The sequence below is a fragment of the Leucopleurus acutus genome, assembly GCF_964270905.1.
Source record: "Leucopleurus acutus genome assembly, chromosome: 9".
NCBI classification, from domain to species: domain Eukaryota; kingdom Metazoa; phylum Chordata; class Mammalia; order Artiodactyla; family Delphinidae; genus Leucopleurus; species Leucopleurus acutus.
The window spans coordinates 52,271,688-52,297,243 of NC_139144.1; the positions used below are offsets into that span (position 1 = coordinate 52,271,688).

Sequence of the window (25,556 nt, forward strand, 5' to 3'; positions counted from 1 at the left end):
TTACTCAGCCATAAAAAGAAACGAAATTGAGTTATTTGTAGTGAGGTGGATGGACCTAGGGTCTCTCATACAGAGTGAAGAAAGTCAGAAAGAGAAAAACAAATACCATATGCTAACACATATATATGGAATCTAGAAAAAAAACGTTCTGATGAACCTAGGGGCAGGACAGGAATAAAGATGCAGACATACAGAATGGACTTGAGGACACGGGGAAGGGGAAAGGGAAGCTGGGCTGAAGTGAGAGAGTAGCATTGACAAAACACACTAACAACTGTAAAATGGATAGCTACTGGGAAGCAGCTGTATACCACAGGGAGATCAGCTCTGTGCTTTGTGACCACCAAGAGGGGTGGGATAGAGAGGGTGGGAGGGAGATGCAAGAGGGAGGGGATATGGGGATATATGTATGCATTTAGCTGGTTCACTTTGTTGTATAGCAGAAACTAACACACCATAGTAAAGCAATTATACTCCAATAAAGATGTTTAAAAAAAAAAAGAAAACTGTGTTGGATCTCTCATCTGCGGAAAAGGTATACTTTTATTCTGATTATTTTTGCATTTGTTGTTGTTTGATGTTTCAGTGGGATTGTGGTTCCTTTGACTGGTTGAGGGAAGAGAATTTTTTGGTTGCAGAGAGTGATGTTTTTAAATAAGTTTTATTTTTTTAATTAAAAATTTTTTTTATAATTTTTAAAGGTTAGTTTCCGTTTACAGTTACTACAAAATATTGGCTATATTCCTCATGTTGTACCATAAATCCTTATAGCTTAAACAAAACAAAACAAAAAACTTATACACGAACGTTCACAGCACCATCATTCATCAGAGCTAAGAAGTGAAAACAACCCAAATGTCCATTAACTGAGGAATGGATAAACAAAATATGGTATATCTATACAATGGAGTATTATTCACCAATAAAAAAGAAGGAAGTTCTGTTACATGCTCCAAAATGGATGAACCTTAAAAATATTATGCTAAGTGAAAGCCAAACACTAAAGGCCATAATGTATGATTCCATTTATATGAAATGTTCGTATACAGGCAAATATCACAAGCAAATACATAGAGACAAAAACTAAATAAGTGATTGTCAGGTGCTGCAGGAGAAGAGTGACAAAAAACTGGTAGAGGGTTTCTTTTGGAGTGATAAAAATATTCTGAAATTTGATAGTGGTGAAAGTTGTTGCTGAATTATATACTTTCGAGGAGTGAATTTTGGGCATTTTTGGTATGTGACTTACATCTCAAAGCTATTATTACAATTATTGAGGTAGGCATGACTCTAAAATGCACTCTAAAATCCCTCAAGATTGTCTGCCCTAATTCCCAGGACTAAATGTGTTGAAGAACACTCCCATGATTACATTACCAAATATGGAAAAAAGATTTTGCCGATATAATTAAGATTACAATTAGCTGCCTTGAGTTAATCAAATCAGAAATTATCCAGGTGGAACAAATCTAACTGAATAAGCCCTTTTAAGCAGAGTTTTTTCTCCTCCTGATAACAGAAGGGGGAAGTCAGAGAGAATTGCTGGCTTTGAAAATGGAAGGGGTCAGGGGCAAGGACTGGAGAGCAGCTTCTAGAAGCTGAGAACACTTCTTAGCTGACAGGTAGCAAGAAAACAGAAACCTCAGTCCTAAAACCACAAGGAACTGAATTCTGCCAATGTCCTGAATGTGCTTAGATGCAGATTCTTCCTCAAAGTCTTCAGATAAAAGCCCAACCAACACCTTGATTTTGGCCCTCTGAAAACCTAAGCTGAGAACCTAGACAAGCTGATCCAGACTTCCACAGAACTGTGAGATAATAAATGGGTGCTGTTTTAAGCTGCTAAACTCATTGAAATCTATTACAGAATAATATAAAACTATTATGGTGATAAAAGATACCAACTCACAGACTGAAGTTTAGTTATTCCTACCCATAAAAAGTATAGAAAATAGGGGCTTCCCTGTGATTGAGGGTCCGCCTGCCAATGCAGGGGACACGGGTTCGTGCCCTGGTCCAGGAGGATCCCGCATGCTGCGGAGAGGCTGGGCTAGTAAGCCGTGGCTGCTGAGCCTGCGCGTCTGGAGCCTGTGCTCCGCAGCGGGAGAGGCCACATCAGTGAGAGGCCCGCGTACCGCAAAAAAAAAAAAAAAAAAAAGTATAGAAAATAATACAGAAAGTAAAAGTATATATGACAAAAACATTAAAAGGTAAGAGATGGTAAGTGAGTTACAAAGTTGGTTCTCCCATTATTATGGAAGTATATTAACTTAAGGTCAACTGGAACAGAACAGGAATGCATATTGGAATGCTGATGGTAACCACTATGAGAATATACATTTTAAACCTGAGGAAAAAAATATGAAAATTGAAAACATAGATGATCAAGCCAAAAGAAGGCAGAAAGAGAAAAAAATAAATGAAAAATGTTATCTACACTTTCAGAAACCAAACAGCAATGTAATGGGTTTAAACCCAACTATGCCAATAAATACATTAAATGAAAACGAAAAAAAACAGTTCAATCAAAACACAAAAGTCGTCAGATTGGATTTTAAAATAAGAAAACAAAAAAAGACTACATGCTGTTTATAAGAGGCATACTTTACATATAAGATTGATATTAAAATTAGGTCGGAAGCAAAACTAGATTGAAAGTAAAAATTACAGACAAGATTTCTTAAAATCAGGAACTAGGGTGGAATTTTCATCAAAATTTTTTTCTTCATCTGTTAAAATGGTCAATGTGGTGTTTTTCCTGTAGCTGTTAATTAGTAAATTAAATTTATTAATTTTTAAAATTGGCCAACCTTGTTTTCCTGCAATAAACCCTGTCTTTTCACGATGTATTGTCGTTTTTAGATATCACTGGATATAATCTGCCAATCTTTTGTTCAGGATTTTTACACTTATGTTCTTATGAGGTACTAGCCTGTAATTTTTTTTTTATAATGTACTTGTTATATTTTGGTATCAGTGCTACAATGGCCTCATAAAATAAGTTATAAAGCATTCCGTCCTTTTCTGTTCTCTGAAAGAGTTTATCTTGATATTACTTCTGCCTTAAATGTTTAGCTGAATAGACCAGTGACAGCAGCAGGCCTGGAGATTTCTTTATGGAAATGCTTTGTAGCAAAGATTCAATTTCTTTCAAGATACAGGATTATTCAGATTTTCTATATTTTATTTTATCAGCTTATTAAGTATGTACAAGGAATTCGTTCTTTTCAATCTAAATTGTCAACTTTATCAGCATAAAGTTTATATCATTTTGTTTTATTTTTAATGTCTTAAGATGTGTAGTACCTTCTTTTTAACTGCTGATATAATTTGTGTTTCTTTTTCTTACTCAGTCTTGCTAAGTAGCATTGTAGATTTCTACTATACATTTACTTTCTCTTTCATTGATTTCTGCTCTTGTAATTACCTTCCCTCTATTTTAGGTTTAATTTGCTGTCATTTTTTTTTAACTTCTTGAAATGGAAGTTTAGTGCACTGATTTTCAAACATTCTTCTTTACCAAAAAATGCATTTAAAGCTAAAAATTCCCCCTTCTGCTTTAGCTATATCCCACAATTTTTATATCATACTTTTATTATCATTCATTTTTAAATAATTTCTAATTCCCAATATGATTTCTTCTTTAACACTGAAAATAGGTTAATTTCAAAAACCTGGCAGGTTTTCTCGTTATCTCTCTGTTATTTATTTGTAGTTTAATTCCACTGTGGTCAGAGAATATGCTATGATTTCAATCTTTTGACTTTTTGTTTTTTAAGGACTTGCTTTAGAGCCCAGCAGTTGATCGATTTTGATAAACCTTCCTTCTGCTCTTAAAAAAAAATATGAAGTCTTCAGCTGTCAAGTGTTGTAATATATATACACATGTATAAACATACATATACCAATATATCTATATAAATTAGGCAAATTTTACTAATATGTTGGTCAAACATATATCCTTACTGATTTTTTTGTCTGCTTGTATTACCAATTACTGAAAGTGGCACATAAAATTTCCCAACTATGATTATCAATTTGTCTATTTCTCCTTTTAGTCTGAATATTTTTGCTTTATATATTTTAAATTTATTTTAGTAGGAATATACAAATTTAGGATTATTATATCTTCCTAACAATCTATCATCATTATGAAGTACCCCCTTTACTTTTACCAATATTTCTTGCCTTAAAGTTGGCTGTCTCTTAGGAATTTCTTTAATCTGATATAGAGTATCTACAAAAGCCTACCACAAATATCATACAAATATCATAAAGTACTGAATGAAAGGAGATCCCCTGTTGGCACTTCTATTCAACACTGTACCAGAAGTCCTAACCAAGACAAAGATTAGAAAGACATATATAAAACCGTCATTATTCACAAATGACATATTGTATAAACAATTCAAAAGAATTTCCAAACTATTAGATTTAATAAAATGCTAATTTAACCACCAGATCACAGGAATCCAAGGTCAATATACTAACTAAATCAACGTGTGTGTGTGTGTGTGTGTGTGTGTGTGTGTGTAAGAAACAACAGGAAATTTAAAATAAAAAGCAATACAATTCAGAACAACATTTATAAAACTACAATATTTACATAATGTTCAAAACGGGCATGACTAGTCATTGGTGACAGAAGAATAGCAGTTACCTCTGAGGAGGCTACTGACCAAGAAAAGGTACAAGGGATACACCTTGTACCTTGTTCTAGGATATTGGAAAAGTTCCAGATCTTAATCCGGGCAGTTTATGTGGTGTACATATATGTAAAAAATTCAGAGTTGTACAATAAGATATGCATACATTTATGTGAATTATGATTTAATAAAGTTTTTCAAAAGAAAAAACTGTAATAATCTACTCACTACCCTCCCAAATTGTCCGCAATAAAGGGCAGGCCCACTAAGATAAGGCCACAAATGGCCCAAGGAAACATTAATCCACTTGTGAAGGGTCACAAGGTCACAAGTAGTAGACAGCAGAGACAGGGGCCCCGATTTCCAAACCTTGTTCTTTTCACTGCAACATGGTTGGAAACAATAGTCAAAGGCAAAAATTTACTTTTTTTTTTTTTTAACTGTAAATGATGTTGGTTCATATTATCCAAATTGATTCAATAGAGCCAAAGAAAACTTCCTTTGCATCTCTTTCCCCAAGAACATTTTACACAAATTGAAAGATTTGCATTTTATTTCCTTTCTTCTATTTTACTCTAAATCACAAAAAAGATGGCAGTTATGATGAAAAAGCAATGAATGAGTATGTAAAGTACAAACTGTAATCAGATGTTGAATAACAGAACTGACTATAATCATAGTTATATGAAAAGCAGTCCCAATTATTACTTTAAGCACTCTGGGTGCCACCTGCATCTTTAGAAACAACACACAAGCAGGACACAAAAAACCTTCTCTGGTATACAAAAATTATGTACAATCAAAATAAAATTAAAGAGATTTTAAAGTGCAAATATAGTGAAGGAGATAATAACCCATCTACAGCGTGTCTCAAATATATTGACCTACAAGTTAAAGGAAAAATGTCAGTGAATTAGAACTGTGTGAAACACAGATCTTTTACTTAACCTAATAAAAGACTTGAAGCAATAAAATGTAGGTTCCAAAAACGAATGATAAAAGCACAAGGTTTAAAGAAGGTAGAGTATCTAATATAAGCCTTTATACACTTTAAAGAGAAGGAATTTGATGCTCAGAGAAGTAAAAAATTTGGGTAAAATCACACAGGCCATGAAGCCAGTGAGTAACACATTAGAGGTAGGAACCCAAGGCCACTGATAACACCACACTGCCCCAGACGCTTTACCAGCAGGAAGAAAATTGGAAATCAGTAACAACTGTATTTACTAAGAGGAGTTTAATAGTTGCCTACCCATTATTACTGTGTATTTATGTGTATGTACATATATAGAGAAGAGGGAGTAGTGTAACGTAACAGATACATATTATGAAGACATTGTTCCTTTTGTTCTCATTTCAAGTCCAAAATTTAAGCCCTCTTCTATAGTTTAGAGATGGAAAATAGTTGTACGTTTACATAAATTTTCAGTAAAACACTTCACATATTAAAAATAAATTTAACTGATTGGCACCATTATCACCAAGTCCAAAAAAAATTATTTTCTGAAAACATTTCTCCCTATTTTCCCAAGGAATATATCAAAGAGAGCTGCAACAATACCTCCTATCCCACACACATGCTCTTCTATGACACGACCTTACCACTCCCCAATCAAAAGGAAAAGTCTAATTTCCCTCCTCTTGAGTCTGAACCAGCCTTACGACAAGCCTGTATTCAAAGGAATGTGGTAGTCATGACTCCTGAGCCTATATCAGAAAAGGTCATGCAGCCTCTGTGTGGTTCTCTTGGAACTCTAGTCCTATGGGAAGCCAGCTGCCACGTAAGAAGTCCAACCACCCTGAGATCATCATACTGGAGCGGCCACATGAAGACATGTTGACTAACCAACCCAGCTGTACACCCTTCCAGCCATCTCCACCAAGGTGCAAGTGAAGCCGTCTTGAACCTGCTACGCAAGCTTTCCACCAGCTGAGTACTGCTTAGTCACCTCAGTCAGTGCTATGAGAAGGAGAAGAATCAGTTGATCCCTGCGTGAATTATTCCTGACTCACAGAATACATGTAATAATGAGAAGATGATGGTTGTTTTAAGCCTGTAAGTTTCAGGACAGTTTGTTACAAAGCAATACTAGGAAAACATATCCGTGGACACTTGTAAATTGAAGCTATTATAGGTTAGGTTTTTCTTTAAAAAAAAAAAAAAAAACCTCTTTATGAGATCTCCCATAAAACAACTAAAATTATTGGTAACTTATTTACTACTCTCCCTGAAGCCTTAACCAAAACAACTTATTTGGCAGAGGATATATGGGTGGGGGATTAGGGGTAGGGGTGCAACACATGCCGGCAGGTCAGTTCTAGATAATGTCAGGCCCAGTATTCAAAAACAGAACAGATGATTAAATCATTTGATCCAGACAGAAAACAAAGATAAGTATATGGATAATAAAACTGACCCTAGAAACACACATTTTAAAGACACTTAAGGAATAAACCAAACCTTAATAAACTTAAACCTTAAAAGGCAAGGAGAGACCTTTCTCCCTAAAAGGATAGGTGACCTTTCCCCTCTTCTGACATCAGTCAGTGCACCTTTAGAATCATTGAAAACATTTATAAGCTCTAAATACTAAAGTAATTAAAAATAAAAGGTGCTTGTTAAATAGAATGTTTTGGCAATAGCACACTGCTACATAATTTCTACGTCATTATTGTTCAAATTAGATTATTTGTGCTTTGGGGAATTCTGCAACATCTGGCAGAAGAATGACAGCATTGGGTATATACAAACTTAGAACCTGAACATAAAGAAACCTGGGAGAATAAAATATATCTTTGAAAGATGAGAATTTACACTGACAGATGACAGAGACTGTGCTCCCTCACACTCTCATCCAGCTTTGCCCTAGAAAAAGATAATGGCACGCAAGCTTTAATACAACTTCCACAAGCAACGTAGGTACATTTTATAAACAGATGTTCTGCCAAAGAGGAAAATGCTTCTATTTTCACCTTTTTATTATGCTTATATCTTCAAACCAACAACCTAAATGGACTGTAAAATAAGAGTAATTCGGTTCAAGAATTTCTTTATTCTCAAGAGCTCTACTTGGCAGTAGAGGACCATGAAACAAATTGTAAGCATATTTAAACACTTTAACAAAATTGAAACAGATGATCTATATTTCACCATGTTTCATGGTATTTTTCGGTATTTATGTAATATGATTTGGTGAAGGAGATATTAAATCGGAATTTAGTAGATTTAGATTCATCACTGGCTAATGTAATGACTTTCGTCAACTCAATATATATACGTTGGCATCATTTCTAAACTGCCTGTCAAGTTTATCTTGCTTTATAAAGAAACAGATGTACTTCAGAACACACTGATGGTTGGCACCAACTTTACCAAGTGATTTCATTATAATTTCCCAAATGGCAGCTGTTGGAGAGAGAATGACTACAGGCAGTATATGAGCAAGACTGGTTTAAACATTGGGAAAAGAGAAGAATACTACAAAGAAAGATTACATCTTTACTTTTTTTTAACCTATTCCAATTTTTATAATACACAATGCAGCAAGAAAAAAGGGAAAGATCTGCAGGTAATACTTCGGGAGACCTTTTAGTCCAGCCACCTCATTTTACGATTGATAGATAGAACCATATCTCAGAGGGGTTAAATGATTTGTCCAATGACAGAGAGATGGCAGGTGGCAAAAATGTAGTAAGATCCCGAGTTTACCATTTCCCAGTCCTGCTCTCCTTCTAAGAATACAATACAGCCTCCTCAATGGGAAATAAGTTTCACAAATGTTTCTAACAAGAAAAGTCCATTAAAATATTGAGTGTTTTGGAAACAATAATTCATTTCTATATTTTCTAATTTCATCAAGGTGAACTTTTGTAAGGAATATCCATCATAGTCAGAGTCTAGAAATGCCCTTGCCTGGTGGCCACAGATGACAGACACCTTTTGACAGTAAGTAAAATGGAATGCAGAATGCAAACCATTAAATAAATCCATGTTTTTGCATTACACACATCTTGCAGTCACAATGAACATCAAAAGACACCCCAGTTGTCTTGTTGGATATAAAGCAATCTTTGAGAAATGGACATCTAGCAATGCCTGCATTCTGATAGGGTAAGTGAAGCTTCTGGTTCCTTCATAGTTCTTTATCCTTTCCCATCTGTGAGTATAAGGCCCCTCTCATTTTGGACAGCAATGTGTACAGGCCAAGCCTTCTGTTTTAACAGGGCTTAAGTTTTAACAGAAAAGGAAGTTATAAATTAAGGTAGTGTTAGGGTTTCATGTTGTTCCCTTACCACTGTTTTCCTGAGGTATATATAATCAATTAAAAAATTTTTTTTAATTTTTCAACATTCTCTTCATTCAATTGTGAAACTCAAGGGCTCTGCTTTGGTACAGGATCAACTTAAATATACTTTCAAAACAAATATTTAATAGTTTACAATTAAGACAGAAAATGTGTACTTAAATATATTTAATAATAAATTAGTCAATGGTTTCACATCCAGGAACCTCTCTTCTGACATAGCACATATCCCTGTGACCAGGGGTTGATTCCCAACAAGGAAAGAAAGGAGAATTTCAAATCCCAACTCTCCCCAGCACCAAATAACAACAAAATCAAAACTTAATTTTAAAAATTAAAAATGCAGTATAAAAAGTGAGCTGTAACTCAATTCAAATGATAAAATGTATATAACGTGTACAGCATAGGGTCCAGCTTATATGAAGAAAGGTCTAATAAATATTCTCTCAATTTAACGCTGCTTTAAGCATACAAACACATTGCTGTATAAACATTCTTTCCCACCTTCTTCCACTCCCAAAACCATTCCTAGGCACCCTTTTTAAAGTTAGTAGTGATTGTTTTGCAAAGCAATAGTACAAAATCTTGGCTTTGTAGCTACATTCTGAATATCATGCCCTGTTCTCTGAAAGCCTTTTTACTCCTAAAAGGCACACAGTTTCAAGCATCCTCCACTCACTGAGTGCTGCCGCTACTGATTTAACTTCCTTACTAGCTCACAGCATATATGCAGGTAGAGAATAGTGGCCAAATTCTTCTGGGGATCCTTAATGTAATAATCATCTCCCACCCATACAGAAGTCAGTTCAATATTTTAAGCCCCTCAAGACAAAACACATATTGAAATTTACAAAAAATAATCAGAATACTTTGATATTTTTGGTTAAAAAAAATTCTTAACCATCCTAAAAAAAGCTACAAAGATAGTCTTTCAAATTCAAAAGTAATTATTTTAAACCAATTAACACTATAAGGTTAAGCATTAGACAAAGGTATTCTCACTACCTAAATAAGTCTATTCATATTTTATTAGAGTTCTTACCTATGGTAGTTCTTAAAATAATTGACACTTTGTTTTCTAATAGACTCTTGCAAAACTTCAGACTTGCTACCACAGAATTCTTCTCCAACTTGCATCAACCTAGTTGGACAGAAAGATTTACGTAAATTTCAGCAACATGTTCATTATAGGGAAAAAAGAGAAGTACAGGTCATCGTTATTCAAAGATAACAAATCATAAAAATTTGGATGTTTGAAGAAATTCTAAAGATCACATTCATTACAGTTTACAAACATCCAAAGGGCAAAAATATTTAAACACACTCACACATAAACCTAGCAGAAATTAGACTATGAATGTTCAATTATCTTTACTTCCATTAAGTTATACATTACAACTCAGTGATTCATGATTTCATTGATTATCATGGTTCAATGAATCAAACTAAAGAATAAGATCTCAAACACTACCTGCTGATTATATCCAAAACAAAGATGAAGTCATCATATTTGAATATTGACAAATCAGTTCCAAGCAAGTAGGTTTTTACTTTTAGCTGAACATCCTATAAAAAAAAATAAATATTTCAAGTAAATCCAAAATATAGAAAATAAGTTCTCAGAGCCATTTTTTGTATAGTTACACATTAAAATGAGACAGGAATAGATTCTTAACTTGATAAAAAAAAATCTAGTTAGGCTAATAGTCAACATATTTAGGGTGATATCATAGAGACAATTCCATGAACATCAGATATAAAAATAGTACAGACTTGGGGCTTCCCTGGTGGCGCAGTGGTTAAGAATCCGCCTGCCAATGCAGAGGACACGGGTTCGAGCCCTGGTCCAGGAAGATCCCACATTCCACGGAGCAACTAAGCCTGTGCACCACAACTACTGAGCCTGCACTCTAGAGCCCGTGAGCCACAACTACTGAGCCCACGTGCCACAACTACTGAGCCTGTGTGTCACAACTACTGAAGCCCGCACGCCTAGAGCCCGTGCTCCGCTACAAGAGAAGCCACCGCAGTGAGAAGCCCACACACCACAACGAAGAGTAGCCCCCGTTCACCACAACTAGAGAAAGCCCGTGCAGCAACAAAGACTCAATGCAACTAAAAATAAATAAATTAACTAATTAAAAAAAAATAGTACGGAACACAATCATCACTACTAATACACACACACATGCAAGATAAGAATTATGTCCTCATACTAGATATACTGATAAAAATCGGGCATGGTTCAGTAAGCTAGAAACCCCAAAATAATCAATTCAAAAATAATTAGAATTAATAAGATATTGTGTGAAGTGTTTAAGTACAGTATATAAAAATTAATAGTTTTCACGTATACCTGGCTGAAGCACCTAAAAATGGAGAGATTTCTTTTAAAACAAATATTGAAAATACAATATACTTAGGAATAACTTTAATAAGAGCTATCAGACCTATAACAAAAAACTAAAAATTCTAATGGGATACAAAAGAAATTTCCATAAATTGAGAGTCAAGGGACTGAATATCTAAGTACTGTAAATATGTCAATTTATCCAAGTTAATGTAGGGATACAGTGAAATTCTAACCAAAATCACACACACACAAAAACTTTTCTTCTCAACAATTATTCTAAAATTCACTAGAAATAATAAATAGACAATAACCTCTTTTTTAAAAACAGCACTTTGAAAGGATGAAGTTATCAGGGATGATGGAGGACTTGTACCACCTATATTAAATATATTAAAAACTACCCCCAAAACACTAGCAATATAGAGAAAAGTCAATGGAATAGGAAAAATAAATCAGAAACAGTGCTAATATACACATAAAAGCTTAATAAACAGCAGTAAAAACTACTGTTTTCTGATTATTTACTTTTGTCAAGCATTATACTAAGAACTTTATATATTATCTTTATTTTTACAACTAAAACATGACAGAAAAACATTTAAAATAAAGTCAAGGATTTATCAGGAAAATATGAACAAAATAAATACAGCAATGGTAATAATAAAGCAAACTAGAATTCACTGCAAAATGCCTAAGGAGAAAAGAGCTATTTTTTTAAATTAATAAAGAGAATTATGTACAATGAGGGTAAGTAAAGTGGTTATTAGCATTGCATCATCAATCAACATGGCATCCGAGTATAAAAACAAAAGCTGTTAGAAATAAAAGAAAAACCTGACAAAAACTACAATCATTCCGGAAGATTAAAACTCCTCCCGCAGAACAGCACAGACCAAGAAAACCACAACCAAATAAGAATATAGATGAGAATAATACATATAAATAATAAACTGCTTTAATTTACATAGAGAACCTAATTCCCAATACAAAGGAGAAATACATGGTTATTTTTCAAATGCCCCAGGAAGAACTTTAAAAGTGGGTGGTTTATTAGGCTGTAAAGAAAATCTCAAATTCACAAAAAGTAGAAATACTCCAACCCTAATTTTCTATAGTAAAAGAAAGAAATAATAAGCATTTTAAAACTGTCACTTCTCACATATCAAATATTTAAAGACTAAAAAGAAAATCTTGAAAGACCAAGACTTTCATAGGGTTGGATATGTCAGCTCCATGAGATCAAGGACCATGCTTTCACCACGGTGTTCTTAAACTCACAAACAGTGCGATACACATATTATGACTGATACAACCTTTTTCCCTTAAAGGTTCTGACTGAGTCAAAATGCATGGAAAATTTGCAACAATATTCTCAAAACTGAAAAGTTTTTATAATAATTATCAAGGTGATTATGATTCTGAGTTTAGTTTTATGTCAGAAATATTAACTACCTTCTTATGCTTCTCAATCATCTATCATCTCTATAATAAATGTATGATATCAACAAACTGTCACATGCTCACTTGTGCTTTGGAATTTAGCATTTCAGATATTAGAAATATATTATGGTATGTATAGTATATATTATATAACATCCCCAGTGGGGTCTAGGGCAGTATCCCAAAATAAAACACATTTATATCCCTTCAACATATGAATGTTCACCTTAATAGGATAAATAAATACTACAAAAAGCCAAATGACAATTCTGGTCAGACTGTGCTATCAAATGAATTCAATTCCTGCCAGGTTTTGTCTGCCAGATGTGTTCTCAAAAAACATTTATTTTTCAGAGCTTTTGCCTTTTTCAATTGCATTGAGCTTTGTAATTTCAATTTAACAAATACTAATGAGTTCCTAACGTACACAAAGTCCTGTGTAGAACTGGATGAGAATTGGGGTTGGAGGTGCAAAAGGGACTTGAAGTGGGTGGAGATGAAGATATTCTAAAACTTGAAACCTACAACATAAGTACCTATATTCAAAAGCATGATGACTTTCATTAAACTGGCCAAACACTTAAATGATAATAGCTTTACTAAATCTTACATTTAACAGATATTCCTATATCAAGAATGACATCAGGTTACCAGATTGAATAGAAACTAGCTATATAAAATACCAGGCCAATAATCCAAAGTACTTTGAATTACCAGAAATTCTATCATAGATTCTACAATTTCAACAAAGTATAATTAGAGCCTGTTAGAAGACTAAATCAGAAACAACTCATATCTGATACTAGAGAATGAGATTTTCCTTTCTGTTATATATAACATTCAGAAAAAAGTCAGCCCCAACCCGTAATTAATGGGAAACTAAAAATTTGTTTCATATGGTCATATCAGAAAACACAAAAGGCAAAGCTCTTACCACTATCACATATTTAAATATTAAAGTATAAATTCTAATAGCATATCTGCAATAGAAAGTTATCAAAAGTTAGAAGAGCACTAAATTATAACTGCTAAGTGATTCTTGAGGAAATTTATGTTTTCAGTATATATTTTCCTAAACATTTTTTTCAAAAGAAATCCTATAAAAGATTTTCAAACTAAACATCAGCTTCATTAGAAAAATAAAAAATACATTTTAAAAGACCATAATATGGTCAAAGTGTCTATTGTCTTCTAAATTTTGAAGCAGTCCAAAAAGAACAAAGTTATCATCAAAGAAATTACACTCATCTAGGAAGTGAAAATTTTTAACAAATTAACAAATTTAGTTATCTGATAACAACTAAGCTACTACACTGCTAAAGAAAAGCCAAGGAATACACATTCAATCAATAAATACATAAGATTCACTCAAGGCACAAAAATCACTGACTTAGAATTCTTCATTCTATTCTAGACTCCAACCCAACTATGTCATCTATTATATAGTTATCCTTTTCCTAAAATTAATAGAAAAGGAAAAAAAACACACAAAATAAACAGTATCTCAATAAGAAAACAACTTCTTTAGGAAAGCACAAATCTGTTAGGTCACTAAAAGCAAAATGTAATCAAGGAATATTTCCAATGGATATTTTCAAATTAAAACTTTTTCTACTGCCACTTATAGTCAAATATAATTGACAACTAAATTACAGAACTCAAATGGTAGACTTATTCCAAAGAAAAACTAACACATGATTAGATCTGCAGGGAAAACAAATACAGAAAACTTAAATACTGAATTTCTAAAACAACTTTGACATGAAGGTTTCTATTGCTTTTGTAAAAAAAATAGTTTAAAAAAACCAAACCTGCCATATTCGTGTAAGTCCATGTTCTAATTTCTTTTTTATGTAGCCACGATCAAAATTTGTTTCTTCAGTACCCATCATATTACTCCCTTCTGAAAATAAAAGATGGTATACATTTTAAAATTTGCTTCTCATTTTTGTTTTCAAAAAAAGAAATTTGGATTCTCATATATTGTAAGCATGTGTAAAATATAGAAAATATTCTCAATATTTATACAACCAAAACAATGTCAAAAACCAGAAATTAGGATTAAACTCATTTGATAAGACAGATAAATTCAGACTCTGAAATGTTAAGTACTTTACACCTAAGACCACTCAGCTTATACATGATTATAGCTGGGATTCCAACTTGGGTAGTGTGATCCCAGAAACCGGATTCTTAATAACCCATATACTGCCTACTGCCAGGGCATTACAGGACTAACTAACCCAATTTTCAATTAATATGCATGTTAACAAGAGTACAGAGTGCAAAACTGCTCATGCAGTGAGGCAATGATGCATACATTTTATATTTTTCATGATCCAGAATACTTTTATCCATTCCAGGTAAATAATCTAACAATGTCCAGTTCAACAGGTAAGATCAATGAGCTGCCTCAAAATAATTCTCCCCCTAAAAGCAACTGAAAATACACATACACATTATATTTTTAAAATTATGCCTTTGTGCAAGTAAACTGTGCAGAACAACTGAGGATATGATCTTATCTTAGGCTAGCAGGGTATCCACTGGTAAGCAGCAAAAGGCCCTTTCATAGGCCAGGCCCCAGATACATGCCTAATGTACTTGTGACTACTCCTACAGCTTAAGCCATATCATCTGTATGGTCTGGCTATTAGGAACCCAGCAGCTCAGAGCAGTGCACCTGAGCTACAGCTTTAGTTTATTTAGAATGGTGAAGTGTTAGGACACCAGTAGTATCACTAGAGAACAACAACGGATGAACTCTAGAGGCCCTTTCAGCTGTATGAAGTTCTGTGAAGAATAACTTTTAAATTACTGATTCCTACAATTTTAGTCCTTAATGTGAATAAGAAAGGAAGAATTTCTGGTGAACAAATAACTTTTTACAGTACTAGATATTGTCACCTGACTATTAGACTGATCAGAGCCCTCAACATTCTTAAATTATACAGACTAGGGTGAAGGAATTTTAGCAAAGAGGACTAAGTATAGAAGGTTCAAATAGAGTTTTTTTTTAATTTATTTATTTTATTATTTTTGGCTGCGTTGGGCCTTGGTTGCTGCGTACGGGCGGCATGTGGGATCTTCCTGGACCAGGACTCAAACCCGTGTCCCCTGCATTGGCAGGCAGGTTCTTAACCACTGCACCACCAGGGAAGCCCTCAAATAGAGTTTTAAGTTTGAATCTATACCCCAATGAAAATGCATACAGTACATAATACCTGTAAACTATTAGCCTGAAGCAAAAAGCGAGCTTCACCATGATAAGTATATATTGTCTTCTATACTCTTATATCTAAAGTATGTATTAATTTTGTTCCAAACTTTTCCTTTGGTTTCTCCTTAAATAATGTACTAGAAAAACGAAAAGAGGTGCTGAGATATCTAAACTGGTACCATATCTAGAAAAAAAGGAAGGTTGCCAAAACAAGATAAACTTTGTGGGGAAAAAATCCCTTAAGCCCAGGAATTCCCTAAGTAAAATGAAATTTTTTTAAAAAAAAGGGCCTATAGACATTTCATTATTATTATAATCATCTCTCTTGATCCATTTCCTTTGATGATATTAACAACAACCAGTGTAAGCACTTTCACATTTTCTCTAAACTTTATAGCAATCCTACAGGTAGATGTGTTACTACATTATGAAGCTTTTTCTTTGTTTTGTTTTCTTAACCTATCATTTTAAGGAGCAAACTGAGGCCTGGAGATGATAAAGTGACCTATTCACATTCTCGCCTTTGGTAAATAGCAGTCAAACTTTGAAGCGAGGTATCTCTGACTGCAAAGCCCATACTCCCAGAGGTAGTAGAGGAGCTGGGTAAAAATACCCAACTGGCCTAGTCTGGCCTAGAATCCTGGCTCAATGCCCCCCGTTTTCTACTCTCTCCTTTCTCTCTCTTCCTTTAAACCTCTTCCTACCTCAACAATATTTCTAAAAGAATGAAAATCCTTCCACAGAATTTATCTTTCTTATTTTTTGCTATCTATATTTATGAGCTTATGATTTAAGATAAATATTAAACGTATGTCTTCTATACTACCAAAATCCTATGTTTAATCAAACTAAGATTTGCGCATTCATCCACCCACACAATCACAGAAACCAAACACTTCAGAAATTAAAAGTTACTAGAATAACTTGATTGACTAGCCATATATTAAACTGTATGTAATACAAAAAAACAGGTACAGTATAATTTATTTTGCCCATACTAAATACTGGTAGACTCATTTATTACTTTAAAAAGTATTTTGAATACTTAATCTTAGCTATTGTTCAAGGATAATCACTTAAGATATATAATTACATGAAGTAATTTAAACATGCCTAGTTAATATAATTTCTCAAAGATTTTCTCTTTATGACTATACCATAAACATTTAAAGTTGTATTTTGCTTGCAAAGATGGTATTTAAAAACATCATTTTTTATGAAATTTTTATGTCCTGCTACTTTCAGGAAGAAAAGTATCAGTATAATTATTAATTCTTAGAATCTAGTTTTATTAGTACAACTTGAAAATTAGCAAACAAGACTTAATATTGAACATTAGCATTAATTTTATAGTAAATTTGGACAGACCAATGTCCTACCTAGTTTGCAACTCATTTTTTTTTAAAGCTCTTTCTTAATAACTTAGTCCTAAGGTCATCACCACATATTCCTGGAAACTTGTAATACCTATCACATAAGAAGTCCTTCGGCCCAGTTAATCCCCAAAGGTAATGGAGTTTTTATAGCAGCTGAATCACTTTCTCTGGTGAACATTAACCTATGGTCATCATGGTCCCCGAAATTCTAAAAGCATAGCTGTCCCTTTTCTTTCTCCTTACTCCAGAAATACGGCATATTTATAGTTCAGTTTTTAAAATCAAATCAAAATAATTTCCTACCAGAAGCAGAAGTAGTATCTTCACTGTCATGCTTTTCATGCCATTCCATAGTTCTGTAATAGCTGAGCATAACCTCCCACAGTGCTTTGCACAGGTCAGCAAGGCATGGAATATAGCTGTCTGGTGTAACATGCTGAAGAAAATGACAAGAGCCAACTTTCAAATTATCATGTTTAACACAAAGTTAATCAAAATAAAATGTTATGGTGTCAATCAAATGCACTCAAGAATTAGATAAGAAAATTTCTTCCACTGATATATCTAAAAATAAAGTTCAATGGCAAGAAAATTTTGTTCAAGTAATTCCTATTTCCACATGGCTTTTTAGTATTCATTAGGAGTATCAGTCCATATACTATGAATCCACATACTACTGAATGGCAAGTGCTCTCATAACCAGGAGTGCAAACTTCCCCAAATATATTTTTTCAAAGCCATGTTCTTAGCATGAAATGCAGCTTTACACTCACCCTTGGACCCAAGTTACAACTTGCAAAAAGGTGGTCATAATTTACAAATCAATCATTTTATTTATGTAAATTAAGTAAGTAACTTTGACAATCTGCAAATTCTGTAAATCACATGGATATAGATATTTCATATTTGACAACAGCATTTTAAAATGTTTTATATAACATGGCTATGAAACAATATGTGGTCCAAAATCTTCTCCCTAAAGGAAATGCATGGATTTTTCTCCCTCTATCCTTTGTAAAAACTATCAGTTTCTCATTCTGTCCTTTTTTTGTGCAGGTAGAATAATGCCTCGATTCTATTTTGCAGGCTTTCTGTCTGTCACAGTGGAGCATCTGCTCCATCATTTGAGATTTCGTAGCACTTCTTCAATTTGTAATCAATCAACCACAACTGATCATGCTGATAAAACAGTGAAAGGCTAATAAGACTATGATGCAAGCCCTCCAAAATAAATAGCTAGTAGAAATAAGCTATATAGAAAGTATAGCTATGGTGTTATTGATGCTCAGGAAATCCCAGTTGGTAGTCGTCCTCTCTCTTTCAAAAAGTATTTTTTCTCTCCATAATGATTTCCCCCTCCTCTAAATTCCCCATTTACTAAAACATTCATTCATCAAGCAATTAATAAAAATACTAATTTGTATGACTCAGCAAGTATACTTTTGTGTAGGCATGTCAAATCTCTGAAACTCAACTTAGAAGTAGTAAAATAAAGGCGCTGTTAACCACTGGAGTCAGGCTGCCCAAGTGGGGCTTATGCCAAGAACAGTACAACAGTTCAATCTTATAGGATCTATTAACAATCTGTCACATTAATAGGTCTAAGAAGAAAAACAAAATGATTGTCCCCAAACATGCTGAAAACCCTTTTTCAGGGTTTGACAAAATTCAACAGTCATTCCTAATAATAACTCATGAGAAAATAAAAACAGATAAACATTTCCCTAAGATGAGGAAGCTTTAGTGCATACCCACTGTGGTCAGGAAGAAGACAAGAATGTCCACTATCCCCACTACTTTTTTTTTTTTTTTTTTTTTTTTTAACAGTACGCAGGGTCTCACCACTGTGGCCTCTCCCGTTGTGGACCACAGGCTCCGGACGCACAGGCCCAGCGGCCATGGCTCACAGGCCCAGCCGCTCCGCCGCATGTGGGATCTTCCTGGACCGGGGCACGAACCCACATCCCCTTCATCGGCAGGCGGACCCTCAACCACTGTGCCACCAGGGAAGCCCTCCACGACTTTTTAACAATGTTCTTGAGGTACTAGCCATGCAATTAGACTAGAGAAAATGATAAGATGCAAAAGAACAGGAAAAGAAGAAATAAAACTACTTCTATCTGTAAATGACATAATATACCTAGAATATAATTCCTAGAGAATGAATGATAAAACTCAAACAGTAAAAGAATTCAGCAAAGGGCTTCCCTGGTGGCGCAGTGGTTGAGAGTCCACCTGCCGATGCAGGGGACACTGTTCGTGCCCCGGTCCGGGAGGATCCCACATGCTGTGGAGCGGCTAGGCCCGTGAGCCATGGCCGCTGAGCCTGCGTGTCCGGAGCGTGCGCTCCGCAACGGGAGAGGCCACAACAGTGAGAGGCCCGCGTACCACAAAAAAAAAAAAAAAAAAAAAAAAATTCAGCAAGTAGCAGGTTATAAAATTAACATATAAAAATAACAGAATTCATATACACAAATAATAACTATTTAGAAGATACAATGAATGAGAAATCACTTATAATAAAAAAGATAAAAATTTTAGGAATAAACTTAACAAAAAATGATCCAAAATTCTATGAAGAAAACTGAAAGACATGGGCTTCCATGGTGGCGCAGTGGTTGAGAGTCCGCCTGCCAATGCAGGGGACGTGGGTTCGTGCCCCAGTCCGGGAAGATCCCACATGCCGCGGAGCGGCTGGGCCCGTGAGCCATGGCTGCTGAGCCTGCGTGTCCAGAGCCTGTGCTCCACAACGGGAGGGGCCGCAGCAGTGAGAGGCCCATGTAACGCAAAAAAAAAAAACAAAAAAAAAAAACTGAAAGACATAAAGGTAGACTTGAACAAATAGAAAGACATCCCTCACTCTTGGTTAGGATGTCTCAACATCAGAGATGTCAGTTCTCCCTAGGTTAATTTATGAATTTACTGAGATACCAATAAAAACAATCCAGAAATAGATCTAGCCTCATATAAAAATATGGTATATGATAAAGATAGCATCTCATATCACTTAAGTGAAGACAGTCTTTTTCATTAATAGTGTTGGGACAACTGGATGGTCAGTTGGAAAAGACTAAATTAGATCTACTCCTCACACCACCCACAGGAACAAACTCCAAATGGATAAGACAGCTGAACCTAAAAAATAAAACTATACTAGCACCCAAAGAAAACATGAGTTAATTCTTCTATCACCTTGATATAGGTAAAGGCTTTGTAATTATGACTCAAAATTCAGTGGTAATAAAAGTAAAATTTGATAAATTTTACTACATAAAAATTTTTATAAATTTTGTATAACAACAAAAAAACAGTAGTAAACAAATCAAATGATAAACTTGAAAAAAGTTTTCATAATACATGTCACAATAAAAAAAATCTCACATTTATAATGAACACTTAACGACTTGGGGGGAAAAGACCAAAAATCCTATAGAAAAATGGGAAGAAGATATAAACACACTTAACAGAGATATAAAGATCGCCCTTAAATATTTGAAAACATATCCAACTTCACTTATAATAGGGCAAATGTAAATTAAAACTACAGTAAGAAACAAATTCTCACTCATCAGATCAGTGCAAATTTTAAAGCTGACCATTAACAAAGGTTCTCCCCTTGACCAAACTCTAGCCGGCTCCCTGAGCCCTCTCCTTCAATAGTCCTCAATCTTGACCTACAAAGAATTGAACAAGACACTAATGTAGTTTCTAGCAGCTCACGGCCACAACTCTAGGATGACTCTAGCACCCCTTAAAGTGCTTGCCTGAGAAAAGTCAAGGCTGCCAAAAGAATATATTGTTTGTTCCAGCTAAAACCTGAAGATAGGGCCCCTGTCTCCCAGTCTCTGAGGGAGAAGGTGGGAGCCTAACCCAGATGGGTTTCACATGAACCAAGCCCCCTTTTTTTTTTTGTAATTTTTCACTTCCTTGCTTCTTCTGAGCCCCTGCTCATCCCCCTTCCTAGTCCCTCTTTCTCCCTTTACAATGCCCAGTGACGCCTGTACAAATGGAAGCTGAGTTCAGTTCACAATGGATTCTCTTCCCCATTACAACAGTATATTACTGATTGAAATCTGTCCATACCACTTTAATTAGTGTCCAGTTTTGTTTATCTCTGATACCATATATACTCTGTTGGCAAGGCTGTGAACAAAAAAAACAGGAACTCTCATCCACTGCTGGTGGGAACGCAAAACGATACAATACTCTGGAAATGAATTTGACATTATCTAACAAAACCACACTGTCTAACAAAACTACATGTGTATTTTCCCTTTGACCCAGCAATCTCACTTCTAGGAATTTATCCTGAAGGTGTACTTCAAACAATGTAAAAACACATATGCACAAGGTTATTCGTTGAAGGATTATCTGTAACTGCAAAATACTGGAATCTATCTAAATGTCCAAACACAGGAGATCAGCTGGATAAACTTCACACACACGAAAGAGCACTTTGCAACTGTGAAAAATAATGATAAGCAGACATATACATTTTAAAAAATTTTTAAATAAAAAATTTTCCCTTTCATATGATACATATACATGTGAGAAAGGGAAAAGTTTATATATATATATGTATGTCATAAGAAATAGAAAAAAATTTAATGATATATTTGCCTATCATCAAAAAAATAAACACAGTGAATATAAAGAAGAAAACACTGAAGTCAGTTACCTGTAAGAGGTGGCGTGGGGAATAAAAATGGAAGGAACACAGGAGGGAGTGAAACTTCTGAGTATACCGAATTGGCTATGGGTACCTATTTGCAGAAAAATTAGAATAGCCATCCAGATTTACACATGGCTTGCAGAGATCAACACAAATATTTCTGCATATTTATGCCATAATTTGGGGTAACTTTTTATGTCAACTTTCCCTGTTTACTATTATAATTACTACCTTTACAATGAACCAGTCTTGCTTTTTTCCTTGGTTTATTTTTACCACATCATTACAACTGACATAGCTCTCATACCACACACATGTAATGAAAACCGATAATGATGTACAAGGTCAGGAAAAAGCTAAAAGCAGAGGACAAAGAAAAGCAAAAATCACAAAAAACATTCTGGGCTGCAACTCAAAAATCATTCACCGGAATAAAGGTACTCTTCTACAAACTTTCATAAACTCAACTTTGCATAAATTTGTGTTTATATTATGCAAATAAATTTAATCTAATTATATCCCAACATATCTTTCTGACAGATAAAAGGAAGGCAGTGTTAGTCTTATTTTTCCCAAAGAAAAATTATAACTATACAAATAATTGTGCTATAGCCCACCAATTAACTTTTATAATACTTGCCACAGTTTAACAAACCAGAAAATTGAAACTTGGAACTACTACCTTCTATTCTCCACCCAACCACTGCCTAGCTATATCATTTGCCTATTTATTCAAGGAAAAGGAGGTTCTTTACGGTGTTAACTCTTGACTATTTGCTAAACTTTAATGGGTTTGGATGAGAGTATACACACAGAAATGTTTATAGGAAATTTTTTTCAGAAAACGTTGAAATTATTTAGTGAAATTATACCAAGCTTTTTCTCACCAAACTTACTCAAGTGTAAATAATTCACAAATCTACCTAGGCCAATGCCCATGGCTAAAAGTCTCCCAAACTTATCTTCAAATATGTTCATATGTACAAACATAAGACTATGATGTACTGAGCAAGATGATTCTTACCTAAATTTATATTCTAAAACAGAAACAAATGTATAGATTCATTACACTAAATACACAGAAAGTAAATAGTTTACGAAAAAAGGCAAGGTGGGATAGATATATAAATATAGTTTTTAATAGATTTAAGCCAAAATGTGTTCATCTCTGTACTTGAAGACTATGCTGACAATAAGAGTCATTTCATGCAAATCAAAACTACAATGAGATATCATCTCACACCAGTCAGAATGGCCATTATCAAAAAATCTAGAAACAATAAATGCTGAAGAGGGTGTGGAGAAAAGGCAACACTCTTGCACAGCTGGTGGGAATGTGAATTGGTTCAGCCACTATGGAGAACAGTATGGAGGTTCCTTAAAAAACTACAAATAGAACTACCATATGACCCAGCAATCCCACTACTGGGCATATACCCTGAGAAAACCATAATTCAAAAAGAGTCATGTACCAAAATGTTCATTGCAGCTCTATTTACAATAGCCCGGAGATGGAAACAACCTAAGTGCCCATCATCGGATGAATGGATAAAGAAGATGTGGCACATATATACAATGGAATATTACTCAGCCATAAAAAGAAACGAAATTGAGCTATTTGTAATGAGGTGGATAGACCTAGAGTCTGTCATACAAAGTAAGTCAGAAAGAGAAAAACAAGTACCGTATGCTAACATATATATATGGAATTTAAGAAAAACAAAATGTCATGAAGAACCCTAGGGGTAAGACAGGAATAAAGACACAGACCTACTAGAGAATGGAGTTGAGGATATGGGGAGGGGGAAGGGTAAGCTGTGACAAAGCGAGAGAGAGGCATGGACATATATACACTACCAAACGTAAAATAGATAGCTAGTGGGAAGCAGCCGCATAGCACAGGGAGATCAGCTCTGTGCTTTGTGACCGCCTGGAGGGGTGGGATAGGGAGGGTGGGAGGGAGGGAGACGCAAGAGGGAAGAGATATGGGAACATATGTATATGTATAACTGATTCACTTTGTTATAAAGCAGAAACTAACACACCATTGTAAAGCAATTATACTCCAATAAAGATGTAAAAAAAAGAGTCATTTCATTTTAAAGTTGGACTCCAGAAACCACTTTCCCCTATACTGTGCAATCAACTAGTGTCAATTATCAAAGCAACAAATGTTTCTGATGCCTTTAATACCTTATCACTAAAATCATTCATAACTAGTGCTCTCTCATTAATTTATAAAAATCACCTCCAAATTTCAAATAGAGAAACTTATTACACAGACATGTGTGAACCATAACTATAACAAGACAGATTCAAAGAAACCAACAAATAAGCAAATAATTGTATAAGTATTCAAAAAATAAAAGGCAGGCCAAGAAGAGAATCTGAGTTTCTGAATTACAACTTCCACTTAAACATCAATCCTTCTTCACACCAGCAGAGCATAACAGAAAGAGAACTAGACAAGAAATTGGAAGCCCTGCATCCCAGCCAGCACCAATTCTACAACTTACCAGTCACATGCCCTTAGATAGTAAACCACTCTGGGTATCTTAGGTTCACCTTTCATGAAACAGTGTTAGAGATTCCTGGATCTGCTACCTCTTCATTGGTTTAATCCATTCACTTATTACTAGATACCTAACACTGCAACTCAGTTCGAGTCCCAATTAATGGGTGATTCATTTAGTATAAAACCAGGAATACCAAGGCAGAGGAGTGCCATATTGCAATTCCAGTTCAATGTTCTTACCACATAGCAATGATAGCAACGAAAGCCTTGAATTAAGCAATTTAGAAAATATTCACACAGTGAGACACCCCAAAGAACTAAATAGCATGTCTTAAAATTTTTTTAAGAATATATGGGAAATAGAGGGCTTCCCTGGTGGCGCAGTGGTTGGGAGTCCACCTGCCGATGCAGGGGACGCAGGTTCGTGCCCCGGTCTGGGAAGATCCCACATGCGGCGGAGCGGCTGCGCCTGGGGACCATGGCCGCTGGGCCCGCGCGTCCAGAGCCTGTTGCTCCGCGGCGGGAGAGGCCACAGCAGTGAGAGGCCTGCGTACCGCAAAAAAAAAAAAAAAAAGAATATATGGGAAATAGAAATTTACTTATCAAACATTTCTCTGTGTTCCAGAGCTATTTTGCACTTCCATTCTAAAGCTAGTAGTACCAATTTATTCAGGAAAGGTTGAGAGGTGAAAAGAAAAGAGGAAAAAGGTGTAGTATTTCAGAACTATCAAAGATCATGCAGAAAAGGAGGAATATTTTAAGTACCTAGTTTTTTTTTTTTTTTTTGTAACTCACAACCTCCATACAGATAACATACATGTCTAGTAACCAGTGATCACAGGTAACAAATATCCTGGGGAGTCAGGATTTAAAGAAGATTCACAAATCCAGATGTTACAATGCAAAAAGCTCAACACAGCATTACAACTAACCTTCACTATTCAAACATCAAAAGTCACTCCTTAATCAAATCTTGACTAACACTTTCACAGAATCCACAGATCTGATTTCCAATCTCATCACTATCAGT

General features: G+C 34.7%; 1 protein-coding gene across 2 annotated transcripts in view; it reads right to left on the minus strand.

Moving 5' to 3' along the window:
• The window catches only part of VPS50 (VPS50 subunit of EARP/GARPII complex), a 140,107-nt gene that overhangs the window by 60,208 nt on the left and 54,343 nt on the right, over positions 1–25,556 (minus strand). For both annotated transcript variants that reach the window (XR_014326464.1, XM_082846773.1), the window contains exons 13-16: positions 17,643–17,775; positions 14,555–14,646; positions 10,422–10,516; positions 9,993–10,091 (exon numbers count right to left, since the gene is read on the minus strand). Coding sequence is in view for 1 of the 2 variants with exons in the window: in XM_082846773.1 (XP_082702899.1) it covers positions 9,993–10,091; positions 10,422–10,516; positions 14,555–14,646; positions 17,643–17,775 (419 nt within the window). In the remaining variant the exon portion in view is untranslated. The remainder of the gene's footprint in view (positions 1–9,992; positions 10,092–10,421; positions 10,517–14,554; positions 14,647–17,642; positions 17,776–25,556) is intronic.